Here is a 24,465-nt window from a genome sequence, read left to right on the forward strand (position 1 = left end):
AGAGTCCTCTGGGTCCCACCAGCTATTTCTTTCGTGTGGTAAATAGCCCAGCGGCTTCAATTCTTTCTTCTCTGGCCACATCCAGAGGTCCTGTGTGCCCTCCTCTGTCGTCATTGCCTTGCCTTCCCAACTTCTAAAATGTGCTGCGTTTTTCTTCTGGGCCATGGGCATATTATTCTCTTTCCTCGTAGCAAAAATCTACTCCTTTTGGAAGAAGGTGAGGTCTAAAGGTAAGATTAATAATTAAGATTGATTAGAAAAAATATCTGGCTCTCAGCCCTGAGTCTCTCCTGTCCACCAGCCAGCACTTTGTTCTCTTTCCCACAGACAAACAACTTTGTTGCCAAGAATTGATTTTCTTCCCAGAGCTCAGAAATGGTTACAGCTTTCTTTCATTTCTAGGGTTTTATTTTGGCGATGTGAACTGGGGGAATAACGCCTGTTGAAGATTTAATGGGCTCCAGCACTGGATGATTGCTGATACGGTATTATAGAAATCCATATGCTTTCGCTAGTTAAACACTTGTCCACCATAGGGATCTGGGCTGGATTTTCTCAGGAAGCAGAAGACGGAGATTGGGGCTGAAGAAACAGCCCTTAAATACAAAGATCCTTCCTATTAGGCCCTGTGTTCCAGAGTCCCAGGCATCCTCATCACAAAGCAGCAGGTCGTCGTGGATCCCAGCCCCGATTTAGGGGCCAGTGTAACACCAGGATGCGGATTAGATGGACCCAGGCCTGGAGCTGGACTGGAGCCCAGCCCCTTTGACGCCTAGCTGAATTGTCTCTCAGCAAGATGGCCAAGGAAATAGTTTTAGGGCTCTGAGGGTCCAATGGAAGGCCCGGCTTTGGGGTTTCGATATGTTTTTCTCTGCTGCTGTGGTGGAAGGAGTTACATATTTCATCAGTGTGGCGTGGGCACCGGCATTAATCCTTCAGCGGCTGACCAGTGTGGAGGGCTGACGGGTGGAAAGGGCTGACGGGTGGCAGGAGGATGTAGGGGGCCAGCGCCCAGGCTTCAAAGACACAAGTGCGGATCTGAGTGATTGCTGTCTGGCTGTTGGAAAACTTTCATCAAACAAACAATTTGGGATCTTGCCAAGAAGCAGTGATCTGTCTTTTCTTGTGTGTTGAGCTTTTGGGTCTCTACCGAGACCCAAGAAAATGTTGCCTCTTCCCCCCTCCCCAAACACAGGACTAGTCTCCTAGCAAGGTGGTTTCACATTCTATCCTCCCAGACCTGCAGAGAAAGAGATTTTGATCCTGTGGCTGACTCCCAGGGTGGGAGATCGCTGAATTTTAGGGGTGAGGGCCTGAGAAATGGCCTTTATTTTGATTATAAGGACTTGTTGCAGATTTTGCAGGATTTGGTTGAGGTTTGTTTACAATTGCTCCCAAATTTCGGAGGGCTCTGGGTTTTTTCTAGCTTTTCAGCTCTATGAAATTGCAAGCTGAGAGGGATCTAGAGGTGAGTGGACAGCGATGTGGATTCAAGCTGGAAAATGGAAGTGATACTTGCAGGCCAGATGCTCAGCAGAAAGAAAAAGTAAAGGCCCAGGGAGCCTGGGTGCCTGCATGCAAGGAAGCCCTGCTCTGGTGATGCCCAGTCCCTCCTAATGCCCTCCCCTGTCTCCTCCCAAAGCAGTGCTTTCCTGGCGATGGGTCATGCTAGGAGGGCTGCGAAGCTCCCCCATGGGTGGGTGATGACCTCACGATTGTGGCTCTATTTTTCTCTTCGTGGGAGACACAGCGGGGAGGGCTCAGCCCCGGGCCCTCGGTGAGAGATCACTTGGAACAGTGTCTATTTGTTTTCTTGGCCGCTTAGTCATTTGGGCCGCTGGTGGCGTGGCCGCCAGACTCCGCTGAGACTGTCTGTAATGGCCAAGTTGTCAGGCAGCAGGAGGCTTTCTGCCAGGTTTGAACTGTATGTCTCTGTGGGCATGAAGGTCAGAGATGGCTATCTGGGATCACCATGGGGTGGCTTCTAAGGAGCCTGGAGCACTTTGCTGTCTCTCCTCCACGCCCCACCCCCCATACCCCACACGGTCATCTGTTCCTGTCCCTCCAGGAGGGAAGGGACAGATGGTTTATTCTCTGATTTACTGGTAGGGAACTGTGACGAGCCGAGCATGAGGCTTGCGCAGCAGGCAGCGTGACCTCAGAGTCCAGCCTTCTGCTCCTGGACCTCTGCCTGGCACCAGCCGATCTGGCTTCTGTTCTCACTCTCCTGTGGAAGAAGATGCTTACGCTAGGAAGGATCGATGATGCTGGCAGGAGCCTTCCCCGTACGAACCTAGTGCCAAAGTCCCAGCTGGTGGTTTTCATACTTGTCCTTGCTTCCTCCTGTGGCCCGGGGCCCTGCTCTGGCAATGAGGCAAGAGGAAGGGCAGGATGGATGGGAACAGAAGCTGCTTCAAACAGGAGAATCTGACCTGGCCACAGGAGTCCTTTCTCTGTTGGGTATCCCTACTTTGCTCTAAAACTTCAGGGTCCTGGTTCTCTGTCTCCTCTCCAATAGGCCAGGCCAGCTCTGAGGCCTGGCTTCTCTGGTTTTTAGTTGTTTGAGGTCTTCCTGATCCTGTCCTACCTTACCTGCCTCCCACTAGTCCTTCAGGTCTTGGGAAAGGCGTTTTCCCAGGAAGCCATTCTTCCTTCTGCCTGTCCCAATCCCTGCTCCCAGCGCCCTCTGTTATAGTCTGCCTTATCACTGTGTTCTTTCCTAGCATATCCCTCACCATGTGTTGTTGTAAAAATGTGTGGCCTCTGTATGAGAGGCGAAGTAAAGGTCCATGTTGTCCACAGATTTATCCTCAAGACCTACTACTTGGGAGGCTCTTTAAATATTTGAATGAAAGTGGGCTTGTATCTTTCTTTCTTTCTTTTTTTAAAAATTTATTTATTTATTTTGAGAGAGAGAGAGAGAGAGAGAGAGAGAGAGAGAGAGAGCATGAGCATGAGCAGAGGAGGGACAGAGAAAGAGGGAGAGAGAGAATCCCAGGCAGGCTCCATGCCATCAGCACAGAGCCCAGCATGGGGCTCGATCTCACGAACCATGAGATCATGACCTGACTGAGATCAAGAGTTAGACGGTTAACTGACTAAGCCACTCAGGTGTCCTGGGCTGGTATTTCCTTAAAATATTTAGGTCAGGTGTTAAACCTACTTTCTTTAGAAAACAAAGAGGAATTTGGGTTTGGAGCTATTGAAACTGAAAAATCTATGTCTGGGACCCAGCCAAATACATGGGTCTGAAACTCAAGTAAAAAGGTCATCCTTTGGGAAATAGATTTGGAAATCCTTGGCAGGTCCTGGAAGGCGGCCTCCTAAACCTCAGTGTTGCTACAGTCTAGATTTGGTGTGATTAGAAGAAGAGAATTATGGGAGATGGAACACACGGGTTCTTTCTCCAAGGGGATTTTCTGTCCCCTGGGTTTATCCAATTTTTTTCATCACAGAAATGGCCTCCACCTTCCACCCACGAGAATGTGAGCTGTCTAAACAAGAAGGGCAAAGCTATGGCTTCTTCCTGCGAATTGAGAAGGACACTGATGGCCACCTGGTCCGGGTGGTTGAGAAGGGTAGCCCAGCGGAGAAGGCGGGCCTCAAGGACGGAGATCGAGTTCTTAGGATCAATGGTGTCTTTGTGGACAAGGAGGAACATATGCAGGTGAAAGGGACATTTGGGGTTCTTCTAGGATCTCTTTGGCTCCCACATATCTGCTGATTAGTGTTTGGGGTCAGCAGAGGTCTCCCAGCTGCCACTGACAAGGCAGACACCCTATGGCTGTACTTTCTGCCGGTTGATTGTCTCCTCCAAATTAACTGAGAACCACAAAATGGTTCTTAGATTGAATAGTGTCAGAGCTAATAGGCACTGTGTTTGCTCTAGGCTAGAAACTATGCTGGGCGACTTCATAATCATTATTTTGTTGAACCTTTGTCACAACTCATGAGGTACGTATTACCATTCTGCAGATGAGGGCTCAGAGGCTCCGATGACTTACTAATGTCTTGATGCAGTGAACATGTGGGACGGTCTGACCTTACCCCACTTCTGCCTGCCTCCCCATGCACGCCCTTTCCACCACACCATGCTGTTTCCATGAGCCCAGCTGGGATCGGGGCGCTCTAAGTTCTAACAGTGCTAGAGCCCCGCCCCCTCCAGCCCGCACCTGGTTCTTGGGAGGGGTGGGGTAGAGACGGCTGGACACTGTGCTGACTGTTTGGGCTTCAGAGACCAGCATTCAGAATCCTCTGGATCCAGAGACTGAGCCAGATGGTGAGCATCCCCTGGAATCGCTTCTTGGTTCAAGTTATCTTTTTCTTCCTCCTAGGTTGTGGATCTGGTCAGAAAGAGTGGGAACTCCGTGACTTTACTAGTCCTGGATGGGGATTCCTATGAGAAGGCCATGAAAAAACGGGTAGACCTGAAAGAGTTGGGTCAAAGTCGGAAGGAGCCGAGTTTGAATGATAAGAAACTGCTCCCTGTGGTGAAGGAAGGAGCAGAGACTTGGACGCAGCCGCGTCTCTGCTACCTGGTGAAGGAGGGGAGCAGCTATGGCTTCTCTCTGAAAACTGTCCAAGGTGGGCTTGAGGGCAGGATTTCCAGAAGAAAGATACTGTTATTGGCTAATGGCTTCTTTGACCACCTTTTCAGATGCTATGGCTGTCTAATTGTAGCTTCTCCCTCCCCTCTCCCTCCTTCCCTGACCCTTCCCTTGCTTTGACGATTGTGCAACAAGGGATCAAAACACTGGACCCATCATGGGGTGATGAGGGGCCACTGGGCACTCCTGTCCCCTAGTGTTAGGCTGAGCTTTGAGGTCAGAGTGTTAGAGGGCTGATGCTTCTTTGTTATTCTTTCCTAGCTCCTTTAGGGTGAGGGTGGAGGGGAGAAGGGGGAATAAAAGGCAAGAAAAAGGAAATTTTTCATAATAGCTACTTTTGAGTAAGGGTGCTGTCTTTCCACTTCAAGTGCCCAGGTGATCACACGTTCAACAAATTCTTGAGGGCCTGTTGATGTGCCAGACACCATTCTAGTGGCTGAGGATGCTATTAAAAATCCCACCCTCCTGGGGTGCCTGGGTGGCTCAGTCGGTTGAGCATCCAACTTCGGCTCAGGTCATGATCTTGCAGTTCATGAGTTTGAGCCCCGCGTTGGGCTCTGTGCTGATAGCTCAGAGCCTGGAGCCTGCTTCGGAGTCTGTGTCTCCCTCCCTCTGCCCCTTCCCCGCTCATGCTCTGTCTCTTTCTGTCTCTCAGAAATGAATAAACGTTAAAAAAAATTTTTTTTTAATAAAAAAAAAATCCCACCCTCCTATGACATTTAAATAGTACCTTCTCAGCTGTGGCCCAGCCTCAACTGCTCTGAGGTACATCCCTGACCTCTGAGAGGTACATAGTGATTTGAAAACTCCTGACCACCAGAAAGTACTAGAAGCTCTGTTTGTAGAGTTTCAGAGATACAGACTATGCAATTGACTGTGGTTCCGTAATGGTGTCTCTGGGATTTAGAGCCATAGAGGCTACTGGTTCCACCTTGAATTTGCTCCTCCCATGTTCCTTCTGATACTGGAGAAGCACTGGTCATAATTGGGTAAGTGATAAAGAACAGACCGATAGTAAACATAAAACTTGTTTCCAAGGCCTATTTAACCTATAGCAAGAGATATAAACTAGGTAGAAGAAGCATTTCTCAAGTTTGTCCACTATTAAACATAATGGTGTAGGTGGTCAAGGGAAGCCTGGCATTTCTTAGAAGTCCATTATCAGCAAAATGGTGAAAAAATTATCGTAATTCAGATTCAATCCATTTGGCCCTTGTGTTAGTGAACATAATGCATGGTTTAAATAAGCTTTAGGAAGAAAATGTTTTCTACATGACAAATATATAACAAGAGAAATTGTAATGGGAGAAATTTTAAGACAGCAGTTTCTACTGTTATTCCTTACAAGTGATTTATTTTGTCATTATGAAGCTGCCCTTTGCCTAGGTTGAAATATTAATATCTTGAAAGAATTGATATCATTTCTATATCTATCTATATCTATCTATATCTATATCTATATTTGTATCATTTCTATATCTAGCTGCCTTCTGTGGCTCTGTCCTCCTAGGCTTGCATCAATGAGATTTGGTGACCTCATTGGTACATGATGGTTGGTGATAGAACTAATTAAAGAGGACAGGGGGCACCTGGTGGCTCAGTTGACTGTCCGTCCGACTTCGGCCCAGGTCATGATCTCACAGTTTGTGCGTTGGAGCCCCACGTCGGACTCTGAGCCCTGACAGCTCAGAGCCTGGAGCCTGCTTCCGACTCTATGTCTCCCTCTCTCTCTGCCCCTCCCCTGTTCACGCTCTGTTCTCTCTCTCAAAAATGAATAAACGTTAAAAAGAATTAAAAAAAAAATAAAAGGACAGAATGGAACAGATGCTTTCTAATTCCACAAATGTGAAGAATGGGAGTGTGACAGCGATACAGCCCGGGCACAGCTCGGTGCTTTTCCGGTTCAAGAGGCCAGTGCCACCTGAGATTCCTTCCTTGCGTTTAGTTGGGGTCGGAAATTCTACTCGAATCAACAAAACCCAACAAAGCTCCTAGCACAAAGCCAGGAGCTGTAATTATAATTCTAGATCAGAAGGCAAAGTTAGCCTTAAAATTGGAGGTTGTAATTTTTACATTATTGGGAGGAAATCCCTTATTGTTGGACTTTCTGTGTGATGGAGTTGTGATGCTGGTCCACTCCCTTTCAGGCAAAAAGGGAGTGTACATGACTGATATAACACCTCAAGGTGTGGCTATGAAAGCTGGTGTCCTGGCCGGTGATCACTTGATTGAAGTAAATGGAGAGAATGTAGAAGACGCCAGCCACGAGGAAGTCGTTGCAAAGGTATAGCCCAAAGGGGCACTTTTCTTACCTTTTACTCTCCTCCTATTGGAAGTGACAGGAAGACAGGAGTGGTAGTTTATGATGGAAGGAATATAATGATGGGAAGCTAATCCTTTGTTTTCAGAGTGAATAGACTCACTAGTGGTGTCAGCAGGGTTAGCATAGGGTTTTGGAACAAGGCTAGTTTCGTGTTATTTCAAAGAAAAGGGTTCTTTTCTTTTTTTTTTTTTAATTTTTTAATTTTTTTTTTAATGTTTATTTATTTTTTGAGACAGAGAGAGACAGAGCATGAATGGGGGAGGGGCAGAGAGAGAGGGAGACACAGAATCAGAAGCAGGCTTCAGGCTCTGAGCCATCAGCCCAGAGCCTGACGCGGGGCTCGAACTCACGGACGGCGAGATCGTGACCTGAGCTGAAGTCGGACGCTTAACCGACTGCGCCACCCAGGCGCCCCAAAGAAAAGGGTTCTAAAGAACTGTCAACTTTATCTTTTGGATCTTTTTGTACCTGATTGGGAGCTCCGTCTGAATTTATAACAAATTGAGTGTTTCACTAAAATGTTTTAGCTCAAGCTGGCAGATAACCAACATGGTGATGAATATAGAGCTACGTGTAGGAGGTGTTGGAAGACCTGTTACCCCAGGTCTTATGTCCTGGGTCCATGACACATGGATTACGCTCTCAGGTTTTCCTTTGAGGTCACGTGGAACCATGAAAACTGACCAACTTCTCCTGGTAGAATAATTTTTCACAGTAGACCTTTACCTTCTTTTCCAAACTCCTTCTCTAGACGTAAGTACTTCGCTTAAGTACCTTTCTGGGTTTTCTGAATCCCAGCTCTCACTTGGGTTCAGTTAGCATCTGTGTGGGTGAGGTCATATTTAACAAAGGGGAAAACAGCTGTAGAAGTGGGGATCGAGAAATCCCAGGGAGATCAGGAGGTAGTGTTGTAGTTCAAACTCAGGCCTCACACTGCGTATTTTCTGTCGAACCTAGAGACTGTGTGCCTCTGCACAGGAGCTCTCCTCCTCCCCCGCGCCTTTCTTGGAGACCGCTGTCAGTCTTACTGTGTGTGCTGTTCCAGGTGAAGAGTTCTGGAGGCCGCGTCGTGTTCCTGCTGGTGGACGAGGAGACTGACAAGCTCCACACCGAGCAGAAGACCAGATTCAGGAGAGAGATGGCCAGTTTGAAACTGCTACCCCACCAGCCCCGGCTCGTGGAGATGAAGAAGGGGAGCAATGGCTATGGTTTCTACCTGAGGGCAGGCCCGGAACAGAAAGGTGAGGCGCTAGACGAGCAGAAAGTGTGGCAGTGGAACCAATTGAACAATGAAGTCCAATTCTTCATCCTAGTCCGACTCCAGAGTTCTGTTAGGCCCCCAACTTCCTAGCTGCTGCACGAGGGGACAGTAAGAGACTAGAAGGCATAGCTGGGTCATTTTCCATGGGGGCCTGACAATGGGCCTCTCGGGTTTTCCTTAGCAGAATGATAAAGCAGAATTTTAGATCTGGGTGGTAGTGCGCTGTAAATTTGCTCTCCAGGGGGGAAAAAACCCACCTAATTTGTAGCATTTGTTGATCTATTTTATTTTATTTCGGTGGTGCAAATACTCCCATTACATCTGATTTCAAGCTACCAATGTGCTGTCACAGAGTGCAATGTGGAGAAGTATTGGCGAGAAAGGGTTCTCACGAGCTTGGACGAGCCAGCTCCAATACGCCACCAGATCCGAGGCAGAGGTGTGGGCTGGGGCCTGGGAATCCAATAGAACCAGGAATCTTTCTGATTCCTTGCAACTCAACAAGAAAAGAACTACAATCCTTCTAGGGAAGCTGAATATATAAAAGAACGCAGCTTCAGGCCATTTTGCAAACTGTTATTCTCCTAGAAGTTGCTATGTTCTGTTCATTATGTATATTTGAATTAATCGAATGTTAATTTGATTCATATTATATAAAAGCATCCTCAGGGCCTTCTAGAATATCAAGTGGATCAAATAGGAGTTCTTCAGTCAAGGAGCCTCCTGTTTAGTAGAGGAGATGCAATACTTATGTCTGTAACTGAAGGTAGTTGTGAGGAGAACCTTAATATGGGTTAGATAAAATACTGTTGGAATTCAAGGTTGGAACACATTTTCCTTACTAAAAAAGTACAGGAAGACCTCATGGTAGAGATGGCACCTGAGCTCAGGCTTTGCAGTATGAATAGAATTTGGACAAACAGATGGTGTGGGAACAACGCAGGCCATTCCATTAGGATGGGATTGTGTGAATAAAGCAGGGAAATATGGGCACAGTTTGGCATCTGAGGTGTAGCACAGGAAACCATGTTAGAAAGGTAGGTTGGAAAGAGATGATGAAGGGCCTTTAATACCAGGTTGAAGAGTTTAGACTTGGCTCTGTGGTCGATGGAGAGTTAAAAGTTTTTTCAACAGTGTGATAAGAAAAAATTAAGCCTATAGCACCTTGGGGGCTTACACATCTCAAACACAATCATAATTCTGCAAGAAGAATTTCTGAACTTAAGGGCTTGGAGAAGATGCAGTAATTATTATAAAGTCAAATAGTTGTGGTTTAACTGGGACCAAACTCAGGTCTGTTCTGTTCTTTTTTTTTTTTTTTAATTTATTTTTATTTTTTAATGTTTTTATTTATTTTTGAGACAGAGACAGAGCATGAGCAGGGGAGGGGCAGAGAGAGAGGGAGACACAGAATCCAAAGCAGGCTCCAGGCTCTGAGCTGTCAGCACAGAGCCCGATGCGGGGCTCTAACTCATGCACTGTGAGATCATGACCTGAGCCGAAGTCGGAAGCTTAACCGACTGAGCCACCCAGGCGCCCAGGTCTGTTCCGTTCTAAAGCCCACACTCGTGCTGTTGCCCCGGGGAATGACTTGGTCCAACATTGCATCAAGAAGAATCTGAAGGCAGATCTGTATTGGAGAAGGCAGAGATCAGGAACAGGGAGAGCAATTCATAACTGAAGGTAGGTAAAGTTTAAGGCAGGAACTAATACCACCTGCATTGAGGGTAGAGGAAGTGGCGCCAGAGAAGAGGAGATGTGTCAAATATTAAGGCAGCAACAAAGGACCTAGGAGTTGATTGGAATATGGGGAGTGGACACTGAGGAAGAATTGTTCCTACGTGTCAGTGACTGGAGTGATGGTGCTCCCATGAACAGGTGACCTAGAGGAGGAGCTTTGGGATGGGGGTGATGGGCAGAGATGGCTTTTGGTTTGAGTATGTTACATTTGAGGAATCTATGGGATACCTAGTTGGAGATGCCCAGCAGCCAGCTGGAAAAGTGAAACTGGAGCTTGTTACAAAAGTGGGAGGGACAACAAAAAAGACAGTGTGGGAGATCTGAAGGCGTCTGGTAAAGACAGTTCAAGTCGGGAGAGGAAGGCGGAAGACACATTGTCGAGGCACGCCCACAAACACATTCACAGTCAAATATACCTAGTGGCTACTAAAATGCCAGCATGGGTTTCCTAGGCTCTGTCTTCTTTGGTTTTGTTCTTCTTTCTTCTTTCAACCCCCCTTTTAATGGCTTAGCTTCTCCATAAGATGTATGGGTTACAAGAGCTTCCTGGGAACTAGCTGACTCCTAATACTTAGCATGTTATTTTGTCAAGATTGAGCCTCAGACACTTTTAGTAACATGATTTTTTTTTCCTTAAGGTCCTTTCATTGGTAATGGCTAAGTTTGTTCCTGGAGTAAGTTCTGGGCAGGGAATGAGGCTGGATAGTGTGCTCACAGTCTTTCTCTGATGCCAGTGGGAGGGGCAGTAGTATTCAGCATGACTTTTACATTTATTTATCAGATCCTTAGGCTCCAGCAGAAATGCCACAGTTTAATTTAGGGATCTTTCTGATAATTTTATTTAATTTTTTGGGAGGGTAGGTCAAGTTGTCAAGGACATAGATTCCGGAAGTCCAGCAGAGGAGGCCGGCTTGAAGAACAACGACTTGGTAGTCGCTGTCAACGGCGAGTCTGTGGAATCCCTGGATCATGACAGTGTGGTGGAAATGATTAGAAAGGGAGGAGATCAGACTTCGCTGCTGGTGGTGGACAAAGAGACGGACCGCATGTATAGACTGGTAAATAATTCAAGGCCACGCATTCGTGCATTAAGGTTGGGTCCATTCCCTCAAGTCCTCAAACTTTGGCTAAGTTACCACTTTGATTTTCAAACTGGAAGGGGTGTAACGGTCATCATTAAGGCTGCATTGAAGGTCAAGTTGGTAGTGACAAGAGAATGCCAAGTGATTGGTACGTGAGTTTTAAATCCTTAGATTCAAGTTTTTGAAAGAATTTGCGAATGTAACTACAGAATTACTCTTGCTGATCTGAGAAAAATCTACGAACATTACCCTGGAAATAGGCAGATATAGCCCTAACTGTGCCAAATAGCAAACAACTGGATTTTAAACTATAGACCAATAAATGCCATTAACCCTGCACAAAAGCCTAGAAAGGATTATTAAATAGCTCCTGAGCCCTTAGCAAGGGAATAGAAACATGGATTCACCAAGACTAACATTAGTGTCACACTAACCTTATTTGCTCTTAACTTTTAATCACAACAGGTGTTACCTGCATGTCTTTTTTTTTTTTTTTAATAATCTTTTAATTTTATCACAAGAACTGAGGTTTGGTCTAGTTTAAGAGACATTCAGGGGCCTTCGATGTACCGTCCGCCTTGCTAGGTGGTGGTCACACAGATGAACAAAGATGAACTTATTCTATGTGATATACAATAATGGCAGCATCCAAAGGTACATAAATGATAGAGAGCGAGGAATATGATAGGGGTGGTATTAGCCCCTTTTTACAGATTTGCAATTTCTTAGTCTCTCTAAACTTCATTTTTTTAAGTCACCCATCCCAGCCAGTATTTGAACCCAAGTTGTTTTGCCGAGTGCAGGGCTTGAACTCACGACCCTGAGATCAAGACCTGAGCTGAGATCAAGAGTCGGATGCTTAGCTGACTGAGCCACCCAGACACCCCTGAACCTAAGTTCTTAATTCATTACACCATATTCCCTCTCAGCACATCTTGATTAGGTATTTCAAGATACTTGTGTAAAGAAAATTGAAGAGTAAACTGGATGATAGAAGGATTTGTGGGTTTTTAGCTAGTTGTATGGCCATACTTGAAGGATAGTTGATATTGGAACAATGTCAGTCTGCATAGATGTCTCCAATGGTATTCTGCATATCCTAAGCTGCTTATAATCCAATTTGGAAACATGGAAAATGTTTAACGTACTTTAGTCATACAGATGGCTTAATGTGTTGATGGGTAATTAATTTACTAGAGATTATAATATTCAAAATATTCAAGATAGAAAGAAGCATAAAAACTAGTAAGTTTAACTTTAAACAGGAATAAATTTCACATACTAATTTAAAACTAAATTGTATGCATATCAAATGGTGAGACCTGATTTGAGGACTATAAAAAAAGAACAGAAACCTGATGATACCCTACATAGCTGCCCCCACCCCAAAAAGGCAATTTAAATGGACACTTGGCTTTTGGAGAGGACAGTTGGTCAGACTGTACTTAAAATGACTAGTAAGTAATGTATGCTTGGGCAAGTTACCCTGGCTGTACTTGTTTCCTTAGTTGTAAAGTGGGGATAGTTACTGTGCAGTGTTACATGAGCTAATATTTAGAACATTCAGAATAATGTGTGGCATATAGAAATGTTGTTTAAGTCAACATCGTGTCCAGTTCTGAGAACATGACTATAAGAAGTCCAGTATCAAGAAAGGTAATTGGAGCAGAGGTTCTAGAAGTCACCATGTGAGTATTTAGCTTGAATAAGCATAGACTTTTGGGGAGGAAAGGAGAGTATCTTCAAGAATTCGAAAAGCAGGGGTGCCTGGGTGGCTCAGTTGGTTAAGCTTCCAACTTTGGCTCAGGTCATGATCTCAGGTCTGTGAGTTTGAGCCCCGCATCGGGGCCTGCACTGACAGCTCAGAGCCTGGAGCCTGCTTCCGATTCTGTGTCTCCCTCTCTCTCTCTGCCCCTCCCCTGCTCACGCTCTGTCTCTCTCTCTCAAAAATAAACATTAAAAAAAAAAAAAACAACAATTCAAAAGACTAAATGATAACATGATGACTGTGTAAGGGGACAGATATGTTAATTAACTTGATTGTGGTGATCACTTCACAATGTGTATGTATATCAAATCACACTGTACATACACCTTGAATATATACAGTTTGTCAATTACACATTAATAAAGCTGGAAAAACCATGAAGCACAAATTGACAAACTTGGAAGTGGAAATAGACAATTCCACAATAATAGTTGGGAGATTCCTCGTTCTTAATCACGGATCGAGCCACCAGACAGAAGATAAGGAACTCAAGGACTTGAACAAAATTAACTAGATCTAACAAATATAGAGCACACTCTACCCAACAACAGCCCCAACTGAAGCTGCCAGGAACAGGGTGAGCCATTTTTGCTGAGTAGTGACCTCCCAGCTTGTGGAAAAGTTCAGACAGAAGTCAGGAAGTCACTTCTCAGGCTGCTATAAAGGGGATTCTGGCATTAATTCTTTTCCACTCCCTCCTAATTCTATGGCAATGATTTAACTATAATGTTTTGGTTAATACAAGAGAGAATTTTGAAAAACATGCCTTCCCCATCTTCTTCCTCCCCCTCCCTTCAGCTCCTCTAAAGCAGGTTCCACACAGGGGTGGGTGGATCTTTGAGATATAACCGTGAATGAAACAAACACCTAAACAAGTTCCTGGCACATACTAGGCACCCAGATATCTGAGAGTGAATGAAACTCACTAAGTGTTTAATGTTACTATGCTTGTCCTCAAGATTAGCTACTGTGATCACATACAGTTGATTTGCCCTTTGGGTAGTGATGTTGGAGGTATTTTTGTATGTAACAAGTCACTGATAACTTTCCACATTTCATTTTATTTTATTTTTTGTTATCATTTTAAAAATAGAATTCATTGTCAAATTGACTAACATACAGTGTGTGAAGTGTGCTCTTGGTTTTGGGGGTAGATTCCCGTGGTTCACTGCTTACATACAACACCCAGTGCTCATCCCAGCAAGTGCCCTCCTCAATACCCATCACCCACTTTCCCCTCTCCTCCACCCGCCATCCACCCTCAGTTTGTTTTTTCTCTGTATTTAAGAGTCTTGTGGTTTGCCTCCCTGCCTCTCTGTTTGTAACTAGTTTTTCCGCCTTCCTTCCCCCATGGTCTTCTGTTAAGTTTCTCAAGTTCCACATATGAGTGAAAACATGATACCTGTCTTTCTCTGACTGACTTATTTCACTTAGCTTAATACCTTCCAGTCCCATCCATGTTGCTGCAAATGGCATGATTTTATTCTTTCTCATGCCAAGTAATATTCCATTGAATATATAAACCACATCTTCTTTATCCATTCATCAGTTGATGGACATTTAGGCTCTTTCCATAATTTGGCCTTTGTTGAAAGTGCTGCTATAAACATTGGGGTACATGTACCCCTATGAATCAGCACTCCTGTATCCTTTGGATAAATTCCTGGTAGTGCTATTGCTGGGTCGTAGGGTAGTTCTATTTTTAATTTTTTGAGGAACCTCCACACTGTTTTCCAGAGTGGCTGCACTAGTTTGCATTCCCACCAACACTGCAAGAGGGTTCCTGTTTCTCCACATCCGCACCAGTATCTGTTGTTTCCTGAGTTGTTTATTTTAGCCACTCTGACCAGTGTGAGGTGGTATCTCAGTGTGGTTTTGATTTGTATTTCCCTGATGATGAGTGACATTGAGCATCCTTTCATGTGTCTGTTGGCCACTTGGATGTCGTCTTTGGAGAAGTGTCCATTCATGTCTTTTGCCAATTTCTTCACTGGATTATTTGTTTTTTGGGTGTTGAGTTTGATAAGTTCTTTATAGATTTTGGATACTAACCCTATATCCAATATGTCATTTGAAAGTATCTTCTCCCATTCCATTGGTTGCTTTTCAGTTTTGTTGATTGTTTCCTTCAGTGTGCAGAAGTTTTTTTATCTTGATGCGGTCCCAATAGTTCATTTTTGCTTTTAATTCCCTTGCCTTTGGAGACATGTCGAGCAAGAAATTGCTGTAGCCGAGGTCAAAGAGATTGTTGCCTGTTTTCTCCTCTAGGGTTTTGATGGTTTCCTGTCTCACATTTAGGTCTTTCATCCATTTTGAGTTTATTTTTGTGTATGGTGTAAGAAAGTGGTCTAGTTTCATTCTTCTGCATGTTGCTGTCCAGTTCTCCCAGCACCGTTTGCTAAAGAGATTGTCTTTTTTCCATGGGATGCTCTTTCCTGCTTTGTCAAAGATTAGTTGGCCATCCATTTGGGCCCAATTCTGGGTTCTCTATTTTATTCCATTGGTCTATGTGTCTGTTTTTGTGCCAATATCATACTCTCTTGATGATTACAGCTTTGTAGTAGAGGCTAAAGTCTGGGATTGTGATGTCTCCCGCTTTGGTTTTCTTTTTCAACATCACTTTGGCTATTCAGGGTCTTTTGTGGTTCCATACAAATTTTAGGATTGTTTGTTCTGGCTTTGAGAAGAATGCTGGTGTAATTTTGATTGGGATTGCACTGAATGTGTAGATTGTTTGGGTAGTATTGCCATTTTAACAATATTCTTCCAATCCATGAGCATGGAATGTTTTTCCATTCTTTGTGTGTTCTTCAATTTTCTTCATAAGTTTTCTATAGTTTTCAGCATGTGGATCTTTCACATCTTTGGTTAGGTTTATTTCTAGGTTTTTTATGGTTCTTCGTACAATTGTAAATGGGATCGACTTCTTGATTTCTCTTTCTGTTGCTTCATTGTTGGTATATAGAAATGCAACCAACTTCTGTACACTGATTTTGTATCCTGCAACTTTGCTGAATTCATGTATCAGTTCTAGCAGCCTTTTTGGTGGAGTCTTGCAGGTTTTTCATGTAGAGTATCATGTCATCTGCGAAAAGTGAAAGTTTGACTTCTTTGTCAATTTTGATGCCATTTATTTCATTTTGTTGTCTGATTGCTGATGCTAGGACTTCCAACACTATGTTAAGCAACAGTGGTGACAGTGGACATCCCTGTCATGTTCCTGATCTCAGGGGGAAAGCTCTCAGTTTTTCCCCATTGAGGATGATATTAGCTGTGGGCTTTTCATATATGGCTTTTATGTTGTTAAGGTATGTTCTTTCTATCCCGACTTTCTTGAGGGTTTTTATTAGGAAAGGATGCTGTATTTTGTCAAATGCTTTTTCTGCATCTGTTGACAAGATCATATGGTTCTTATCCTTTCCTTTATTAGTGTGATGTATCACATTGGTTGATTTGCAAATATTGAACCAGCCCTGCAGCCCAGAAATGAATCCCACTTGATCACGGTGAATATTTCTTTTTATATGCTGTTGAATTCAATTTACTAGTACCTTGTTGATAATTTTTGCATCTGTGTTCATCAGGGATATTGGCCTGTAATTCTCCTTTTTTGTGGGATCTCTGTCTAGTTTGGGAATCAAAGTAATGCTGGTTTAACTTTCCATATTTTAAAGACAGAAAGAAATGTGGAACATTTGCAAGTATATAACTGAAAGGTCTGAAATGTAGCTGAATTGGGTAACTATGAGGTTCTTGGCTATTCTTGTTTAGAAAGGAAGATGTGGTCTTGTGGTTAGTCAGAGAATTGATAACCAGAGGACCCCAATCTAATTTTAGCCAGGCTGCTGAACAGCACAATTTGGGGCAGAGCACACATTGTACTCACTTTCAGTTGCCTGATTTTGTACTCATTGCCTAATAAAAGTCCTGGACACTCGTGGGCAGCAATTTAACTGCTGGTCCAGGATCTTGCCATACTCAAATCTACCTTTTTGATTCTCTCAATTAAAACCCACAGTCTAAGCTGTTAATTCTATTTACAAAAACCAGTCATATGTTTCCTGTTCTATGCCTCTTTTGTATTCAAGACCATCACACTCTTCTTCACATGGATGGTCTGGGAGTTGAGATGGATTAGAAGTATTTAAAGATCAGTTTGGCATAACAGAAGTTTCAGCTAATGGTTACAACAATAAATAATAAAAACGAGTATAACAAATTAGTATGTGTACTTCAGATGGTGGTAACAGCTTTTATTTTATGTATATGCGTATTTGGTTACATGTTTATACACATTACTCATGACCGAGCTCAATATTTCTTTATGCCTTTTCTGGTTAGGGTGGTAGAGAAATTTTACTGCCCCCAATCAGATGTATCTGCAAGAGCTGTGGACCATGTATGACACCTTGTAAATTAAGCCAGCACATTTAATAAAATATAACTACTCATACTTACAATTCATGTTTTTTTTTTCCCCCTTTCCTTTCCTTTCCAAAGGCTCACTTTTCTCCATTTCTCTACTATCAAAGCCAAGAACTGCCTAATGGTTCTGTCAAGGAGGCTCTGGCTCCCGCTCCGGCTCCCGCTCCGGCTCCTGCTCCCGCTCCTGTGGAGGTTTCAAGTCCAGATACTACAGAGGAAGTAGGAGATCATAAGCCTAAACTCTGCAGGCTGGTTAAAGGTGAAAATGGCTATGGCTTTCACTTAAACACCATTCAGGGTCGGCCAGGCTCGTTCGTCAAAGAGGTATGGTAATCTGGTTCTAGCAGCCCAATGAACACACCACAGTTAGGAGAGTCCTAGTCTCTCCCACTCATTGATGGCTTAGGTTACATTGAAGGCCTACATTGATGGTCTCACTTGGGTTTAAATAAATGCTGCCATGGTCCCGTACCCTTTAAGGTAGTGACGAGTACATCCTAAGCTCACATCTTTTATTTTTCTTAAACATCTAATTGTCTTTAGGTACTTTCAAGTCAAATAGAGTGAATCGACATGACTGTAGTTGACAGTCACTACCAAGTCTGACTGGGAGTGATACTTGTTTACTCCTGTGCGTTTGGCGTAATGCCCCCAGCCTATAGGGAGTGACAGCGAGACTATCCCCATAGCTCTCAAGTTGGGAATGAAGAAGGGGAACCTATGAAATCTAATTAATGCTCCAGCTCAGAAGACCTACAATATGGTACTCAACCACTGTAATACTACTTATTTTCTTCTGATGATCTTCATGATTTTTTAAAAATTGAAGTATAGTTGACATACAATGTTCTATTAATTTCAGGTGTACAATGTAGCATTTTCACAATTATATGCATTACCAATTCTCATCATTGGTGAGTGTAGTTACCACTGTCACCATACGGTTATTAAATATTATTGACTATATTCCCTAAGCTGTACTTTTAATTCCTGTGATTTACTTATTTTATAACTGGAAGCTTGTACTTCTTAATCCCCTTTGCCTATTTTGCCCATATCCCTCCCCCATCTGCCTCTGCTTTGGCAACCACCAATTTTTTCTCTAGATTTGAGTGTTTGTTTTGTTTCTTGGATTCTACATATAAGTGAAATAATAAGGCTGATTTCTGTCTGCCTTTGGTCCATCCATGTTGTTGTGAATGGCAAGATTCCATTCTTTGTTATGGCTGAGTAATATTCCATTGTGGACCCCTCCCTCCCCCCATCTTCGTTATCCTTTCATCTACTGGTGGACACTTAGGTGGCTTCCATATCTTCGCTATTGTAAATAATGCTGCTGTAAACAAAGGGGTGCATAGATAGTTTCAAATTGGTGTTTTTGTTTTCTTTGGATAAATACTGAGAAGTGAAATTGATGGATCTTATGGTATTTCTATTTTCAATTTTTTGAGGAATCTCCATACTGTTTTCCATAGTGGCTGCACCAATTTACATTCCCACCCACAGTGCACAGGGGTTTGTTCCCTTTTCTCCACATCCTTGCTGATACTTGTCATTTCTTATCTTTTTGATACTAGCTTTTCTGATAGGTGTGAGGTGACATCTCATTGTGGTTTTGATTTGCACTTTCCTGATTAATAATGGTGAGCATCTTTTTATGTGTCTCTTGGCATGTGTGTGTGTTTGGAAAAATGCCTATTCAGGTCTTCTGCGCATTTCTTTTTTTTATTTTTTATTAAAAAATTTTTTTTAACATTTATTTATTTTTGACAGGGAGAGACAGAGCATGAGCGGGGGAGGGGCAGAGAGAGAGGGAGACACAGAATCTGAAGCAGGCTCCAGGCTCTGAGCTGTCAGCACAGAGCCCGACACAGGGCTCAAACTCACAGACCGCGAGATCATGATCTGAGCCGAAGTTGGACGCTCAACCGACTGAGCCACCCAGATGCCCATTCTGTGCATTTCTTAATTGGATTATTTGTTGTTGTATAAGTTCTTTATATATTTTGGATATTAACCCGTCATTGGATATATCTTCTCCATTCAGCAGGTTGCCCTTTCGTTTTGTTGATGCTTTACTCTGCAAAACCTTTTTAGTTTGATGTAGTCTGAGTGGTTTCTTTTTGCTTTTTTCCCCTTGTCTGAGGAGACAGATCTACAAAAATGTTGCTAAGGTCGATGCCGAAGTAATTACTGCCTGTGTTTTCTTCTAGGAGTTTTATGATTTCAGGTCTCCCATTTAGGTCTTTAATCCATTTTGAGCTTATTTTTGTGTATGGTATGAGGAAGTGGTCCAGTTTCCCCAGCACCATTTATCGAAGAGACCGTCTTTTCCCCACTGTATATTCTTCCCTCCTTTGTTGTAGGTTAATTGACCATATAAGCGTGGGTTTATTTCTGGGCTCTCTGTTCTGTTCGTTGATCTATGTGTCTGTTTTTGTGCCAGTACTACACTGCTTTGATTACTGTAGCTTTGAGGATACCTTAAAATCTGGGATTGTGAGACCCCTAGCTTTGTTCTTCTTAAGATTGTTTACCTATTTGGGATCTTTGTGGTTCCACACAAATTTAGAATCTTTTGTTCTAGTTTGGAGAAAACCACTGTTGGAATTTTGATAGGGATTGTATGGGATCTGTAGATTGCTCTGGGTAGTATGAACATTGTAACGCTATTCTCCCAATCTATAAGCATGGAATGTCTTTCCATTTAAGTGTGCCATCTCCACTTTCATCAATGTCTTATAGTTTTCAGAGTACAGGTCTTTTAAAACTCTTTCTTAACTTCCTTGGTTAAATTTATTCCTATGTATTTTATTCTCTTTGATGGAATTGTAAATGGGATTGTTTTCTAAATTTCTCTTTCTGCTACTTTGTTATTAGTGTATAGGAACACAACAGATTTTTGTATATTAATGTTTTTGCTTTTGCAACTTCATTGAATTCATTTACTCTAATAGTTTTTGGTGGAGTCTTTAGGGTTTTCTACATATAGTCTCATGTCATCTGCAAATAGTGACAGTTTTACTTTTTCCTTGCCAATTTGGATGTCTTTTGTTTCTTTTCCTTTTCCAATTTTTGCAGCTAGAACGTCCAGTACAACGTCAAATAAAGGCGGCAAGAGTGGACATCCTTGTCTTCCTCCTGATCTTAGTGGAAAAGCTTTCAGCTTTTCACCGACTACGTTAACCGAGGGTTTGTCATATAGGGTCTTAATTATGTTGAGGTATGTTCCCTCTAAGTCCACTTTGTTAAGTTTTTATCATGCTGAATTTTGTCAAATATTTTTTCTGCATCTATTGAGCTGGTCATTAGATTTTTAACTCTCATTTTGTTAATGTGGTGTATCACATTGATTTGTGGATATTGAACCATTCTTGCATCCTTGGAATAAATCCCACTTGATTGTGGTTAATGATCCTTTTAATGTGTTGTAGAATTTGGTCAGTTAATATTTTGAGGATTTTTGCATCTATGTTCATCAGGAATATTGGTGTGTAATTTTGTGTATGTGTGCGGTGTGTTTGTCAGGTTTTGGTATCAGGGTAATGCTGGCCTTGTAGAATGAATTTGGAAGCTTTCCTTCCTCTTTGCTTTTTTGGAATACTTTGAGAAGGATAGGTATTAATTCTTCTTTAAATGTTTGGTAGACTTCACCTGTGAGGCCATCTTATCCTGGACTTTTGTTTGTTGAGAGTTTATGATTCCTGATTTTGTTACCTGTAATCAGTCTGCTCAGATTTTCTATTTTTTCCTGACTCAGTCTTAGACGATTCTGTTTCTAGAAATTTATCTATTTCTTCTAGGTTGTCCAATTTATTTATTTTTATTGAAGTATAGTTGACACATGTTCTATTAGGTGTACAACATAGTGATTCAACAACTCTAAATGTTATGCTGTGCTCAACCACAAGTATAACTACCATCTGTCCCTGTACAACACTATTACAACATCATTGACCATAGTCCTGCTGTAACTTGTTCTGTTACTTGTTCATTCTATAATTGGAATCCTGTATCTCCTACTCTCCTTCACCCATTCTGTCCATCACCCCAATTCCTTCCCCTTTGGCAACCATCAGTTTATTCTCTATTTATGGATCTGTTTCTGCTTTTTTTTTTTTTTTTTTTTTACATCCTACATATAAGTGAAACTATATGGTATTTGTTTTCTCTTATTTTACGTCTAGGTCCATCCATGTTGTCTCAAATGGCAGATTTCATTTTTTTTTTTTTTTTTAACGGCTGAGTAATGGACACATAGGTTGTTTCCATATTTTGGTTATTGTAGATGATGGTGCTATAAACATAGGGGTGCATGTATCTTTTCAAATTAGTGTTTCCAGTTTCTTTGGGTAAAATACCTAGTAGTGGAATTATTGGAACCGATGGTATTTCTATTTTCTTTTTTAAAAAATTTTTATTTATTAACATTTAATTTATATCCAAGTTAGCTTATAGTGCAACAATGATTTCAGGGGTAGATTCCTTAATGCCCCTTTTAGCCCATCCCCCATTTAGCCCATCCCCCCTCCTACAACCCCTCCAGTAACCCTCTGTTTATTCTCCATATTTAAGAGTCTCTTATGTTTTGTCTCCCTCTCTTTTTTTATATTATTTTTGCTCTCCTTCCCTTGTGTTCATCTGTTCTGTGTCTTAAAGTCCTCATATGAGTGATGATATTTCTATTTTCAATTTTTTAAAGAACCTCCATACTATTTTCCATAGTGGCTGCACCAGTTTACAGTCTCACAAACAATGCAGGAGTGTTCCTTTTTCTTCACATCCTTGCCAACACTTGTTATCTCTTGTTGTTTTGATGTTAACCATTCTGACAGGTGTGAGGATATCTCATTGTGGTTTTAATTTGTGTTTCCCTGATCATCAGTGGTGTTGAGTATCTTTTCATGTGCCTGTCAGTTATATACATGTCTTTGGAAAAATGTCTATTGAGGGCCTCTGCCCAATTCTTAATCAACTTATTTGTGCTGGTGTTGTTATCATTTGCAAATATCTTCTCTCATTTAGTAGGTTGCTCTTTCATTTTATTGATGCTTTCTCTGCTGTGTAAATTTGTTTTATTTTGGTGTAGTCCCAATAATTTAGTTTTGCTTTTATTTCTCTTGCCTGAGAGCATATATCTAGAAAAATGTTGCTAAGGCCAATGTCAAAGACATTACTGCTTACGTTTTCTTCTAGGATTTTTATGGTCTCAGGTTTCTCATTTAGGTCTTTAATTCATTTTGAGTTTATTTTTGTGTATGGTGTGAGAAAGTGGTCCAGTTTCGTTGTTTTGCATGTAGCTGTCCAGTTTTCACAGCCCCATTATTGAAGAGGCTGTCTTTTCTCCACTGTATATTCTTGCCTCCTTTGTTGTAGATTAATTGACCAAATAAAGCGTGGGATCATTTCTCGCCTATTCTGTTCTATTGATCTATGTGTCTATTGTTTGTGCCAGTACAACACTGTTTTGATTACTGTAGCTTTGTACTATATCTTAAAAAAAATTTTTTTTTTAATGTTTATTTTTGAGAGAGGGAAAGAGTGTGAGCAGGGGAGAGGCAGAGAGAGGGAGACACAGAATCTGAAGCAGGCTCCAGGCTCTGAGCTGTCAGCACAGAGCCCGACACAGGGCTTGAACCCACAAATAGTGATAGTTTCTTTGGTGGAGTCTATAGGGTTTTCTATGTATAGTATGTCATCTGCAAATAATAATTTTACTTTTGCCTTATCAATTTGGATGCATTGATTTCTTTTTTCTTGTCTGATTCTTATGCCTAGGTTTTCCAGTGTTGTGTTGGATAAAAGTGGCAAGAGGGAAGGTTGTCCCATTTATTGGCTTCTAAGTTTTCATAATAGTCTCTTATAATCCTTTGTATTTCTATGCTGTTGCTGGTAAGTTCTTTCATTTCTCATTTTGAGTCCTTTCTTGATGAGTCTGCCTAAAGGTACACAATTTTGTTTATATTTCAGAGAAGTAGGTCTTGATTTCATTGATCTTTTCTATTTTTGTCATCTCTATTTCCACTCAGATCTTTATTTCCTTCCTTCTACTAACTTTGGGTTTTGGTCCTTTTCTAGCTTTTTCAGGTAGAAGGCTAAATTGAGAATTTTCTTATTTCTTAGGGCAGTATCTCTATAAGCTTCTTAGCACTGCTTTTTACTACATCCCGAAGACTTTGAATTGTGTCTTTATTTTCATTTGTCTCCATGTTTTTGTTTTTTTTCCCCCTTCTTGATTTCTTGGTTGACCCATTCATTGTTTAGTAGCTACATGGAGTAGCAAACTCCATATTGGTGTTCTTTTTAGATTTTTTTTTGTGATTTCTAGTTTCATACTGTTGTGGTTGGAAAAGATGTAGGATATGATTTCAATCTTAAATTTATTGAGACTTGTCTTGTGGCCTAACATGTGATCCTGGGGAATGTTCAATATATACTTGAAAAGAATGTGTATTTAGCAGTTTTTGGATGGAATGTCAGTCTGTATATACCTGTTAAGTCTGTCTGGTCTAATGTGTTGTTCAAAGCCCCCATTTTCTTATTGATTTCTGTCTGGATGATATATCCACTGATCTAAGTGGAGTGTTATAAATCACCTACTGTTATTGTATTACTGTCAATTTCTCCTTTTATGTATATTAAAAATTGCTTTATGTATTTTGGTGCTATGTTGGGTGCATAGATATTTATAATTGTTACATGTTGGATTGTTCCTTTTATCATTATGTAGTGCCTTTCTTTGTCTCTAGCTGTAGTCTGTTTTAAAGTCTATCTTATTGGGGTTCCTGGGTGGCTCAGTTGATTAAGTGTCCAACCTCAGCTCAGGTCATGATCTCATGGTTTGTAGTTTTGAGCCCCATGTTGGGCTCAGTGCTGACAGCTCAGAGCCTGGAGCCTACTTTGGATTCTGTGTCTCCTTCTCTCTCTGCCTCTCTCAAAAGTCAATCAACATTAAAAAAAAAAACAAACTTATTAAAAAAAGTTTATCTTATCTAATGTAAGTATTGCTACCCTGGCTTCTCCCCCAGCCCCCTGCTTCATTTGCATGGTATATGTTTTCTAGCCCTTCACTTTCAGCCTGTGTCTTTAGGCCTGAAGTGAGTCTCCTAGAGGCAGCATATAGATGGGTCTTGTTTTTATATCCCTTCAGTTACCCTCTTTTGATTGGAGCATTTAGACCATTTACATTTAAAGTAGTTATTGATAGGCATGTACCTACTGACATTTTGTTACTTGTTTTCTGGCTATTTTTGTAGTTC

At 41.9% G+C, this 24,465-nt stretch overlaps 1 protein-coding gene across 1 annotated transcript in view; it reads left to right on the forward strand.

The window, feature by feature from the left end:
- PDZK1 (PDZ domain containing 1) overlaps positions 1-24,465 on the forward strand; it is a 42,939-nt gene that overhangs the window by 13,919 nt on the left and 4,555 nt on the right. The window contains exons 2-7 of the mRNA XM_049616457.1: positions 3,456-3,667; positions 4,335-4,584; positions 6,755-6,891; positions 7,976-8,171; positions 10,793-10,989; positions 17,282-17,530. Of these exons, the coding sequence (XP_049472414.1) occupies positions 3,458-3,667; positions 4,335-4,584; positions 6,755-6,891; positions 7,976-8,171; positions 10,793-10,989; positions 17,282-17,530 (1,239 nt within the window). The 5' untranslated portion in view covers positions 3,456-3,457. The remainder of the gene's footprint in view (positions 1-3,455; positions 3,668-4,334; positions 4,585-6,754; positions 6,892-7,975; positions 8,172-10,792; positions 10,990-17,281; positions 17,531-24,465) is intronic.

Source organism: Panthera uncia, assembly GCF_023721935.1.
Source record: "Panthera uncia isolate 11264 chromosome C1 unlocalized genomic scaffold, Puncia_PCG_1.0 HiC_scaffold_4, whole genome shotgun sequence".
Classification (NCBI taxonomy): domain Eukaryota; kingdom Metazoa; phylum Chordata; class Mammalia; order Carnivora; family Felidae; genus Panthera; species Panthera uncia.